The sequence below is a fragment of the Phalangium opilio genome, unplaced genomic scaffold (assembly GCF_054372755.1).
Source record: "Phalangium opilio isolate 3A_F unplaced genomic scaffold, DU_Popi_V2 ptg000113l_1, whole genome shotgun sequence".
NCBI lineage: Eukaryota > Metazoa > Arthropoda > Arachnida > Opiliones > Phalangiidae > Phalangium > Phalangium opilio.
The window spans coordinates 3,253,492-3,265,841 of NW_028324209.1; the positions used below are offsets into that span (position 1 = coordinate 3,253,492).

Consider the following 12,350-nt stretch of genomic DNA (forward strand, 5'->3'; position numbering starts at 1 on the left):
TTCGCGGCGTTTCGCGCCATTTTTAAATATCTACCACGCCCAAAGCTATCATGTGGTTTATGACGAAGTGAAGTATTCAAAATGGTCGCTGCTTGAAATTGTCGGTGCCAAGCAGGATTTCCTTCGCACATTTATTTTAAAAACATTTAACCATAATGATTAATTTTAATTATTGACGCTAGAATAAGCTTTTTAAAGAATTTTAATGTAAAAATTTTAAGTTATTCTTCTAAAATGAAGTGGTATAACGTAAGCGAAAGCTCTCGGTATGGGGTTGGTAAGTACGACTAAGGCTTAAGTAATATTATTTTCTGTAATTTATTCTTAATTAGGTAAATTACTACATATTAATTTAATTAATTTAAATGACTAGGCAAGTTTAACTTAAAATATAGCATAGTTTACCGAATTTTAAATAGAACTGCATTAAGCCGTCTAGATTAGGTTGATTAAGATAGCGGTATATTCAACAAGTGTTACCAAAACTTTTACAGCCAAATGTTTAGCATAATTTCATGTTGAGTCATATACTTTGGTTTCCGTTTCAGCTATTTACAATTTCTCTCATGAAAATCCATACATGTTAAAGTTAAATGTGGGAGACTCTGTTTTACTTTTGAAAGAATCAGATGGCAAGTTTTAATATATCTCAGGCTTCATAGTACCCCTTTTTACGTTATTAACCAGTTATCATCTTCAGAATGGTACTATGGATCATACGCTAGAAATCGTTCCAAAAGTGGCGTTTTTCCTCGATCATTTGTTTGTGTTAGAGACGCCATTGTTGATAGATCCGGGTTAAATGAAATATTTCTACCTCACGAACCTCCAATTGTTCAAGAAATATCATCTGTTTTAAGAGAATGGTGGATAATATGGAAACAACTATACGTACTGAACAGCACACACTTTGAATCAGTTCGTAATATGATGTACGAATTAGTAGATTGGCGGAAGAGTATCATGTCAGGAACATTGCCAGCTGTAAGTTTTTAATGTTTAACATTTTAAAGATGGGGGTTTTACATTACCTTCCTTATTAGGATGAGTTAAAAGAAGTTAAGCAGAAAGTAACGGCCAAAATAGATGTGGGAAACCAGTGTGTATTTAATAATATTGTTTCATTATTTTTGGGTTGGTTTTTAACTTGAGTGGTTCGTGTTACAGCATCTTGGGACTTGATTTGGTAGTAAGGGATGAACATGGAAATATCTTAAACCCTGAAATGACAAGCACAGTTGATCTCTACAGAGCGCATAAAATTGCCGCTACGCAAATAGAAACTGTAAGAGTAATCTAATTGTATTTTGAAAATACATAATTCTAACGAAAGTATTATTTTTTCAGATGAACAATATCGATTACAGAAGTCAGAAATCACTTTCGCGTTATTGTCACAATCTTTTTGTAACTGTAAAAAATTTTGTTTGTCGCGTTGGTGATGATGCTGACTTGTTAATGACATTGTACGACGCGAAAGAAGGGGTTTTTATCAGTGAAAATTATTTGGTCAAATGGGGGAAAGGGGGTTTAGCGAAAGATATGGATCAATTGAATAATCTTAGGGTTTTATTCACCGTAAGAATTGCGAAGATTATTTTATTCTTTTTATTGTTTGTTTGTTATATGTATATATTTCTTCCCATTTAAGGATTTGGGGAGCAAAGATTTGAATCGTGAGAAGGTGTTCTTGGTGTGCCAAATAATTCGGATTGGTTCCATGGAATTAAAAGAGGGGGAACATAAAAAATCAAATGTTGATAGGAAATCTAGTATGGGTGGAGGAAAAAGATTAGGGGAAGGTGTTAGGAGACCATTTGGAGTTGCCGGTAATTTTATCTTAAAGGAAAAGGGGCAGGTAACATAATACCTTGAATGAACTGCCTTTTTTAAGTTTGGAAAAACATTTAAAAAATAAATGATCTATTACTACAAAATAATTAATTAGCATTTAATTGGACCTAAAAAACGAGGATTTAGTGGCTTCTGCTAAATCAAACCTCTTACCAGCTTGGTAAATAAGGCGGTGGCACAGGGCAAATGACCAGTTTAAAAATTGGCTGGACCAGTTTAAAAATTAAATCGGAGGGGGTCAGACCACTAAGAAAATTCAAGGGTAACCAGAGTCCAGACATTATCTCAACTATTTTAATTACCCACTTCTTTAGTTTAGCAGACGACGCGCCCTGGTCAATGGTCATGGACCAGTTTATTTATTCTAGGCGTGGGGAGTCGCTGGCCCAATGTCCAGTTTTAAAAATATCCTTATTTCCCACCCTGGAAATGACCAGTTTAAATTTTGCCTGGACCAGTTTATTAATTTCAAATTTATAGGAGAACAAAGACCACTTTATTATTTAGGACACTAAAGGGGTCACTGGTCCCAAGGACAAGTTTAAAAAATATCCTTATTTCCCAGACTGCAGTTACCCTTACCTCTCTCACCCTGTGAGAATTCAGCCAATCCCGTTTGGGCTAAGTGGTGACGTCATTAAACAAAATGGCGGCGCAGTAGTCCTCGTTTTTAAGACTAATTAAATGCTAATTATTTTGTAATATGAGATTTTTTTTTCCTTTTATATTTAGAAAAAGGCAATTCTCATAAGTTTATAAAGGAATATGTTATCTGTACAAAACCTTTAATACATTTGGGCCGCGATTGGTTCAATATTTAATATTAATGATAATATTTTTAGCTATGGATATATCAGATATCATAACTGGCAAACTTGAAAGTGACGAAGAAAAGCAATACTTTGTTCCTTTTGTTCAATGTGGAGACCATGATTTCTTAGATTCCGTTATCAGAAAAATCTTAACGGCAAAAGAGGTAAGCCAGAAAGACCACAAAGGACAAGGACTCTGGTGTTGCCTGAAGTTACTTCACGGAGATATTAAACAAGTCCGCGAAGAAAACCCTCATCTGGTCTCCACATCAACGTCAGTCGCTAGAAAAATGGGATTTCCCGAAGTTATATTACCCGGAGATGTTAGGAACGATTTATACTTAACTTTGGCTCAAGGAGAGTTTCCAAGGGGAACTATTTCAATGGAAAGAAATATTGAAGTTACCGTTAAAGTTTGTAATGAAAAGGGGCAAGTTATTCCGGGAGTTATAAGTTACGGCTCGGGATGCGACCCGATGAAAGAATACCGTAGTATGATTTACTACCACGAAGATAAACCAAAATGGATGGAAACATTCAAAGTTGCAATACCAATAGAGGAATTTTATAATTCCCATTTGAAGTTTACATTTCGTCACCGATCTTCTAATGAAGGTTAATAATTAATATTAATCGCAATTGAATTATAGGAACTAAACTATTTTAATCTTATAATAGCGAAAGACAAAGCGGAAAAAGTTTTCGCTCTATCGTTTGTAAAATTAATGCAAAAAAACGGAACGACGCTTAAAGACGAAAGTCACGATCTCTTAGTTTTTAAAGTAATTAATTAATTAGGGTTTTTCAATTGACCAGAAGAATTAAGAGTTATTAAGAAATGTTTAATTCAGGTTGATCACAAGAAATACGACGATACTGACACCAGTTATTTAAACTTACCTTCAACTCGTAGTGACTTGGAGAGTTACGCTCTTAATACAAAGTTATCGTCAAATGGCTTGTCATTTAGCTCGAAAGATTCTTTTAGCATATCTACCTTAGTTTGTTCTACAAAATTAACGCAAAATGTCGATCTTTTGGGTCTTTTAAAATGGTGGGCGAATCCTGAAAACTTGGAGAGTAATTTGAAAGCTCTGATGAAAGTTGACGGAGAAGAAGTCGTCAAGGTATAAAGGATAATTAATTTTAATAATTTAATTTAATTTCATTTAATTCTAATCTATTTGATTGTGTTTAGTTCTTACAAGACACTTTAGACGCCTTATTCGACATATTAATGAAAAACCCCGATTCGGAACTCTATGACAATTTAGTGGTTGACGCTTTGGTCTTCATAATTGGTTTGATATCGGACAGAAAATACCATCATTTTCGTCCCGTTTTGGATGTCTATATTATGGAGAATTTTTGCGCTACATTGGCTTACACAAAGTTAATGGTTGTGTTGAAATATTACGTTGATAACGCCAATGATCCGGATGAAGCTTTCCATGATAAATTGCTCAAAACAATGAAATCTATCGAATATCTCTTCAAATTTATTGTTAGATCACGGCAGCTCTTTTCCGAGTAAGTTTTTAGTTTTTATCTTTAATGACACCTCCCTGCCTTTGGCTACGTTACGCTCTATGAGAAATTAACATGGAGTGTCACTACTCTATTGTTATTTTTTTTCGATAGAATCAACTCTGGGAAAGGCAAACAACAATTCGAAAACTCTCTTCAACGTCTTTTGGAGTCGTTATCGTCAATGATGCTTTATGATTCGGATTTAACTTTAGTCATACAAGGAGCTTGTTTGAAGTTTCTACCTTTTGCCATTCCTGACATCTTAACTGTATTTGATGGAACTTTACTATGGTATGGTTCATAGATTAGATTATTTTCCGCAAAACCTAATATTTGAGTAATTTACAGCAATATCCTTGTGGAAATGATTACTAACGTTCCCGCTGATAGATTAACAAAGCAAAAAATGACTTGCGTCAATGATATAGTTCACAGCGCTTTGTTTCAACTACCAGAGTGTCGCGCCATTTTAATGCCATTGGTAAATTTCCAACTGAAACAGCTATTGGAACGTAATGAAGAGATGGAATTATGCGTTAAAATTCTAAGCGATATGTTGACTGTCTTACATCATCAAAATTCTTCGGCAACGAAAGATGATTTCACTGAAATTAATAATTCCATTTTGCGCACTGTTATTCAAACTGTAATAACGATGAGCAGAGATAGAAGCTTGGTTGTCAGTATATTTTATTTAGTTTTGTCTGTAAGGAGTCCATAGTTTAATTTTCGTCATTAATTAATCTAGGGAAATATGGTTGCGATTATGATTGATATTTTTCGCAAAATGACTCCGTATCATTACAATCAATACGTCTCGAGTTTTCCATTACCGAGTGATCTATTAGATTTCCTTATGGAGATTTTGTTAGTTTTTAGAGATTTAGTTAGCAAGAATGTCTACCAAAAGGATTGGTCTGAAATGATTATGCTACAGAATAGGTACTATATTAGTTAGTCTTAACCAGGGGTGTGCGGGTACCCGAAAATCTCGGGTACCCGTCTTCGGGTCCGGGTCGGGTACCCGACCCGATACCCGAAACACATTTTTTAGGACCCGAACGGGTACCCGAGTCCCAATTTTAAGCCTTTGCCAATACCAGCCGAGTCTGACGGGTCCAGTTCATGACGTTACCGCGCGTGTTTCAATACTTCTGCCTTTCATAATTAAATAATTTAATTAGTATTAAGTTATTAATTAATATTGTTTAATGAATTACACTATGGGGGATAATGGCTCAGCTTTGAAATCTAACTTTTAATTGGACTGTAAGGAAAAGCAGAGATCCGAATTGGACCCGAAAGCTAATTTTGGGGATTTTGAAGGACCCGAAGACCCGACGGGTAATTGAAAATTGGACCCGATACCCGCGGGTACAATTTTCTATTACCCGAAATTTACCCGACACCCAAAAATCTGGACCCGCACAGCCCTGGTCTTAACTAATATTTAAATTTTAACAATTTTTAACTGTTCTTCGTGGGTAGTGTGGTACTTAAATCACTCCGCTACTTTTCGCACACTATAAGGGACCATTTTACGAATCCCTTCGAATACCAAGTCTGGAACAATTTCTTCCATTGCGCCATTTCGTTTTTAACGCAAGACCCCTTGCAACTTGAAAATTTCTCGCAAAATAAGCGTAATAAAATTATAGCGAGATACAAAGACATGAGGAGAGAGACTGGATTCGAAATACGCTCTCTTTGGTTTAATTTGGGTCAAAATAAGATCAAATTTGTGCCCGAAATGGTTGGACCTTTCCTAGAAATGACCTTGATTCCCGAAATTGAACTTAGAAAGGCCACCATTCCTATCTTTTTTGATATGATGCAGTGCGAATTTTATTCGCCTAGACACCACGGAGTTTCGCTCTACGAAGAGTTTTTTGCTCAAAATCACGATATCAAAGGCAGCTTTAAAGAAGTAGGTTTAGATTTAAGAATAATGTAGACCAAACTAGGCTTGACGTTGATATAAACTTTAGGCTTATCGCGTGTTCAATATTTTTGGCCAAACTAGGCTTAGCGTTTATATTAGGCCAAACTGGGCTTAGCGTTTATATTAGGCCAAACTGGGCTTAGCGTTTATATTAGGCCAAACTAGGCTTAGCGTTTTATTAGGCCAAACTAGGCTTAGCGTTTTATTAGGCCAAACTAGGCTTAGCGTTTATTTTAGGCCAAACTAGGCTTAGCGTTTATATTAGGCCAAACTAGGCTTAGCGTTTATATTAGACCAAACTAGGCTTAGCGTTTATATTAGGCCAAACTGGGCTTAGCGTTTATATTAGGCCAAACTGGGCTTAGCGTTTATATTAGGCCAAACTAGGCTCAGCGTTTATATTAGGCCAAACTAGGCTTAGCGTTTATATTAGGCCAAACTGGGCTTAGCGTTTATATTAGGCCAAACTAGGCTTATCGTTTATATGAACGTTAAGCTAAGTTAGACTTTAAATTTCTACAGAATTTTCGAATAATGTTGTCTTAAAGTTATGACATATATTTTAATATCATTTAATTGTATTTAGTTTGAGGATGAAATGATAACGCAACTAGACATGTTAGTTGAAGGAGGACGCGGTGATGAACAATACAAAGAACTATTTCTCGAAATGTTAGTATCGTTAACCTAATTGGGTAATTTGTAGACTTTAGGTCTAAATTCTAAACTCAATCCATTGATCATCAGATTAAGTAGCTTATGCGAGAACCACGCGACTATGAACGATCAAGGAATGCGATTCGTACAAACTGCGGTTAGATTAATGCGACGACTCCTGGAATATCGCGTCATAGTCATGGATGAAAACAAAGAGAGTCGCATGAGTTGCACCGTTAATTTATTAGTAAGTTATCAACTCTGAAAAGTATCGGCACTTCTAAAATTGAAATTTCAGGAATTCTACAATGAAATCAACCGGAAAGAGATGTACATTCGTTACCTTTACAAACTGTGCGACTTGCATCTGGAATGCGATAACTTCGTGGAGGCTGCGTATTCCCTGTTGCTTCATACTAGATTACTTCATTGGAGCGACGAACCAGTCCCTCAGCCGTTGAAAAACGACAAATACCCTCACTGCGAGACCCAACGCGATTTAAAAGAGAAACTATACTACGACATCATTGATTACTTTGATAAGGGAAAGTTATGGGAGACTGGCTTAACTCTTTGCAAAGAACTCGCGATACAACTAGAGAACGAAGTCTTTGATTACATTCAATTGGGCGATTTGTTAAAAAGAATGGCTACTTTCTACGATAACATCATGAGTAAAGTTCGACCCGAACCGGAATATTTTCGAGTCGGTTACTTTGGTCAGGGTTTTCCGACGTTTTTAAGTAATAAGGTCTTTGTTTATCGCGGGAAAGAGTACGAACGATTGAACGATTTTCAAGGAAGGCTTCTGAATCAGTTTCCAAAAGCTCAATTATTGACGAAATTAAGTCCGCCTAGTCAGGAAATCACGGAATCAACCGGTCAATTCCTTCAAATTAATAAAGTTGACCCGGTCATGAAGGAAAATGAAAAATTTAAATCAAAAACGGTGCATGATCAAATTTTAAAGTACTACCGAGTGAATGAAGTGCAGAATTTCGTCTATTCGCGACCGATTAGGAAAGGGGAAAAGGATAACGATAACGAATTCGCGACTATGTGGATCGAACGAACTAGTTTAGAGACGCGATATCCCTTACCAGGGATTTTGAGATGGTTTAACGTTAATTCCGTTAAAGTAACCGAGTTAAGTCCCCTGGAAAACGCGATAGAAGCCATGGAGGTATCGAATTTGAAGATTAAGGAATCCATAATACAACACAGGGCTGATCCCGCCTTACCGAGTAACCCGCTATGTATGCTTTTGAGTGGAATTGTCGATGCCGCCGTTATGGGTGGGATAGTCAACTACGAAAAAGCCTTTTTCAACGAAGATTACTTGAAATTGAATAACTCCCCCAAAGATATCGAAGGAGTTGAAAAATTGAAAGATCTCATCGCTTCCCAGATACCTTTATTAGAAGCGGCCATTGCCATACATCGGACCAAAGCGCATCCTAGTCTTAAGCCGTTGCAAGAACACTTAGAACAATCATTCGCGAAATTGAAAAAGAATGTTGAAGAGAAATACGGCGAAAAGGTTTGTCACGTGCTGAAGGACATTGGCTTATAATTAATTAATAATGATTAAAACTCGCAGAAGGCGCCAAAAGAGATCTTAGAACGACATCATGTATCCATTAGAAGAGTCAAACCATCTCAAAATGTTAACCATACTTCCGCACCAATCCCACCTGAACGTGTTTCAAGTACAACTTTAAGCATTGTTGACCTGTAAGTCATTAAATTGCGAATTTCAAGGTAGATAATAATCTCTTAATTTTTAATGATTTTAGAACCAGAAGGACTGCGTCTTTAACGTAAGAAAAGTTTAGGTATAATTTTGAAAACTAGTTTAAACGTTTGTTAACCTTCTTTCAGTGGTGGTTCAATTTCACCCACTAAACTAACCCAGTCAGTCAGGGCTCAATCAGTTTGGGTCAAACCCACCACTTCAGTTCCTTTCAAGAGCAATGGAACTAAAAAACGAGATAGCGGGACTCTCAGACGCAGCTCCGCTTCAACCACATCCCAAAGTTCAACTTCTAATCATCAATTACAGCACCAAATAAGCGAGAGTTCTACATTGTGGTACGACACGCCTAGTAAACCGGAAAGTCCTCGCATCGAACTCTCCGAAGAGGTAGAGCGATTAAGCAAAGAAAAAACGAATCCGATGCTCAGTCCTTCCACTTTGATTTGTTCCCAGTTGACACCGGCGAGACCCAGACGTTCCGAAGTGGAAAAAAGATACAGTAGGCCATCTAGCGAGCATTTTAGGAGGAGATCAACTCCTTCTCCAACGCGACATAGTAAGATATACCCCTTTTTATCACAATTTTATCTTACCTAGGTGATGCGAATTATTCAAATAATTCAGGCCGCACGCCATCAAATGTCTCGTTATCAAACCCATCAACTCCTTGCACCGAAGATGATAATGACGATAAACCACCGCCATTGCCTCAGAAACAAGCGTATGCTGATTATAGCAATATCACAGATGAGATGCAACTCAGTGGGTTCGCTAATCGGAAAAGTTCCCTTTCTCTTCCAACAAGAATCAAAAATAGGGTAAATATTTATGGGTTTTTTTTTTAATCCTCCTTAAGCCTTGTCCATTGTCTACAAAGGCTTAAAATTTAGGACTTATTTTTATGTCCGTTTAATGATACGTTTATTTCCCACCTACACCAATACTGATTTGAGACAATTCCCTTTCATATCCTTAAGCCTTCAAAACCAAAGCTTAAAGTCTTAGCCCTTTTACAACCAAGGCTTAGTCTTAGCCCCCTTTTACAACCAAGGCTTAGTCTTAGCCCCCTTTTACAACCAAGGCTTAGTCTTAGCCCCCTTTTACAACCAAGGCTTAGTCTTAGCCCCTTTTACAACCAAGGCTTAGTCTTAGCCCCTTTTACAACCAAGGCTTAGTCTTAGCCCCTTTTACAACCAAGGCTTAGTCTTAGCCCTTTTACTACCAAGGCTTAGAAAGTAGGCCTAATGTTTTTTTTTTTTTTTCTGTTTAATATTAAATTTTCAGCCTCCGCCGCCATTACCGGTTCGAGATAATTCACCCTTAAGTTCACCAACTCAGAGGCGCCATCTACCAATACCGACGTCGGATGTGAACGAAATTCCACCAGAAATACCTAAAAAACCGCATAGAATGTTATTGGATAGCCAAAGTCAGGGTAGTTGATGCCTAAAGTAAAGTAAGATTAATAATAACGTCACTAGAATCATCTATGTGCCAAAAAATGACAAGAAGTTTCAGGTAATGAAAGCCAAAAAAAAAAAAAAAATGCTATTTCACATACGGTTTTATTTAATGAATTAAGATTTAATTTAGAAAACAAGTGATTTTTTTTTCTACCTTTGTACCTTTTTAATCAAACATTTTCTTAAAGAGCTTTATAACAAAATTAATTTTCTTAAAATTTTAATTAATTATCTACATTTCATAAAATGAATATTTTATACTAATTTTTTTTAAGACTAGTCAGAGTTTAGCGTATTAAACTCTTGATAGCTCAAATATTTTAAATATATCCGTAGCAAATTGGGCGCGTACAAATTTAATTTAGTTAAAATTCTTCCAACAATATAATTAAATTAATTAAAGGATGGGATTAAACCAATGAACGGTGATAAAATTCAGAGAGAAACCATTAATAAAGGTAAGACCAACTTGTTTTCTTCATAATTACTAATTACTACTGGATAATGTCATTGACTTTCTTTTAATGTCTTAATTACTTTACCCCCCCATTTGTAATTAGTTTCTCTGACACTAATTGCCTTTGATTATTGGTTTAATTATCCCATCCTTTCATTTTTATATTAATTTAAAATATATTAACTAAGCCATTTTTTCCTGGTAAGTTCCACAATATTTTTTAGTATTTAGGTATTATTTTAGATATATTATATATATATATATGTTATATTTAGTTAAGCCCTATAGTTAATTATAATTAGTTTAAATGGGCAATTTACACAAAATCTTAAATCTATTATTCATTTAAAAAGTATATATTTTGCTTATTTTTAATTAATTTATGGTCGTAAGAATCAATTAATTTAACGCATTTATTATAGCTCTAATTTGGCTTTTTATAAACTAGAACTTTTATTAATAATATTTTATAAATTAATATACATAATTTAGTCAAGGGAAATAAGTAATAAACTAGTAATAACTAACAAAACTTATCGCCATTTTAAGATTTTTTTTTTTTTTTTTCTACTCGGCGCTTTTTCTAAATAATTTTGCTGGTCTTTAAAAACAATTTGAAGACCCTCTGTGCCTTTTATTTAGAATTTTAGATAATTTTTGTGATATTAGAGGCCAAAAATGCGTTTTAGGAACGGGAAAATAGATTGTATTGTACATACATACATAAGAAATAAATGATTTTAGACCAGAACCACGTGGTTTAAATACTTTCAAAACTTGGCGCGAAAAAAAGGGCGAGGAACTAGACCTCGAGAGGGCGCCAAATGTTAACCTATCGACAGACGGACCCACGTGCTTTTCGATGTTTTGAAATTTGGCGCGGAAAACGCACATGGAGTAGGTGGCGCGACCTCTCTCTGCTTGGAAAGGGCCACGTGATCTAGATGTTTTTAAATTTGATTGCCGCAGTCGCCGGCATAGATATATTAAAAGGGTAGATACACAATTCAATGGGAGGTCGACGCGGAAGGGGCAACGAGCAGACAGCCGCTATTTTCTGGGGGTAGCAGTTTAAAACGCCATCTATCGGTAACTTTCGAAACTAAATTAAAGGATGAGCTTAGAGTAGTGGCACTCTATGTTAACCCCCTATAGGGCATAATAAGTCAAACCCTCGGAGATGCCATTACTCCATTTTATACGAGCTAAGAGCAGAAAAACGTATTTTATAAATTTTACACCTGTAAAATCTTTTAAAAAACACTTGGAACTTGTATTTCTACTTACTTTCGAGGAAATACCACCGTTTTCTGAAGGTAAGAGTCTTTTTTTATACATTTATTAGTAATAAAAACATTTAAGGCGGGCTAAGCCTTGGTCTTGTAAAACAGGGCAGATTAGTGATTAGCGCGAGGATTAGCGTCGTTTTCAAAATCACTAATCTGCCGTGTTTTACAAGACCAAGGCTTAGCTCGCCTTAAATGTTTTTATTACTAATAAATGTATAAAAAAAGACTCTTACCTTCAGAAAACGGTGGTATTTCCTCGAAAGTAAGTAGAAATACAAGTTCCAAGTGTTTTTTAAAAGATTTTACAGGTGTAAAATTTATAAAATACGTTTTTCTGCTCTTAGCTCGTATAAAATGGAGTAATGGCATCTCCGAGGGTTTGACTTATTATGCCCTATAGGGGGTTAACATAGAGTGCCACTACTCTTAGCTCATCCTTTAATTTAGTTTCGAAAGTTACCGATAGATGGCGTTTTAAACTGCTACCCCCAGAAAATAGCGGCTGTCTGCTCGTTGCCCCTTCCGCGTTTTTTCGTTAAGCCTAAGCCAGCGAAGTGGATCTAGACCCTTTATAGTTTTACTATATCTAT

The 12,350-nt window shown here is 35.9% G+C and overlaps 1 protein-coding gene across 1 annotated transcript; it reads left to right on the forward strand.

Moving 5' to 3' along the window:
• The first annotated feature begins 67 nt into the window (after nucleotides 1-67).
• Nucleotides 68-11,222, forward strand: mbc (dedicator of cytokinesis protein myoblast city). Its single transcript, XM_089853130.1, has 24 exons — nucleotides 68-277; nucleotides 549-632; nucleotides 701-984; nucleotides 1,044-1,099; nucleotides 1,168-1,285; nucleotides 1,348-1,578; nucleotides 1,652-1,829; nucleotides 2,697-3,281; nucleotides 3,345-3,448; nucleotides 3,518-3,793; nucleotides 3,865-4,196; nucleotides 4,308-4,487; nucleotides 4,545-4,875; nucleotides 4,945-5,138; nucleotides 5,685-6,123; nucleotides 6,725-6,810; nucleotides 6,886-7,042; nucleotides 7,094-8,335; nucleotides 8,396-8,529; nucleotides 8,592-8,615; nucleotides 8,677-8,938; nucleotides 9,005-9,107; nucleotides 9,176-9,369; nucleotides 9,836-11,222. The coding sequence occupies exons 1-24, from the start codon at nucleotides 235-237 to the stop codon at nucleotides 9,992-9,994; spliced, it is 5,796 nt and encodes a 1,931-aa protein (XP_089709256.1). The 5' UTR covers nucleotides 68-234; the 3' UTR covers nucleotides 9,995-11,222.
• Nucleotides 11,223-12,350: the final 1,128 nt, after the last annotated feature.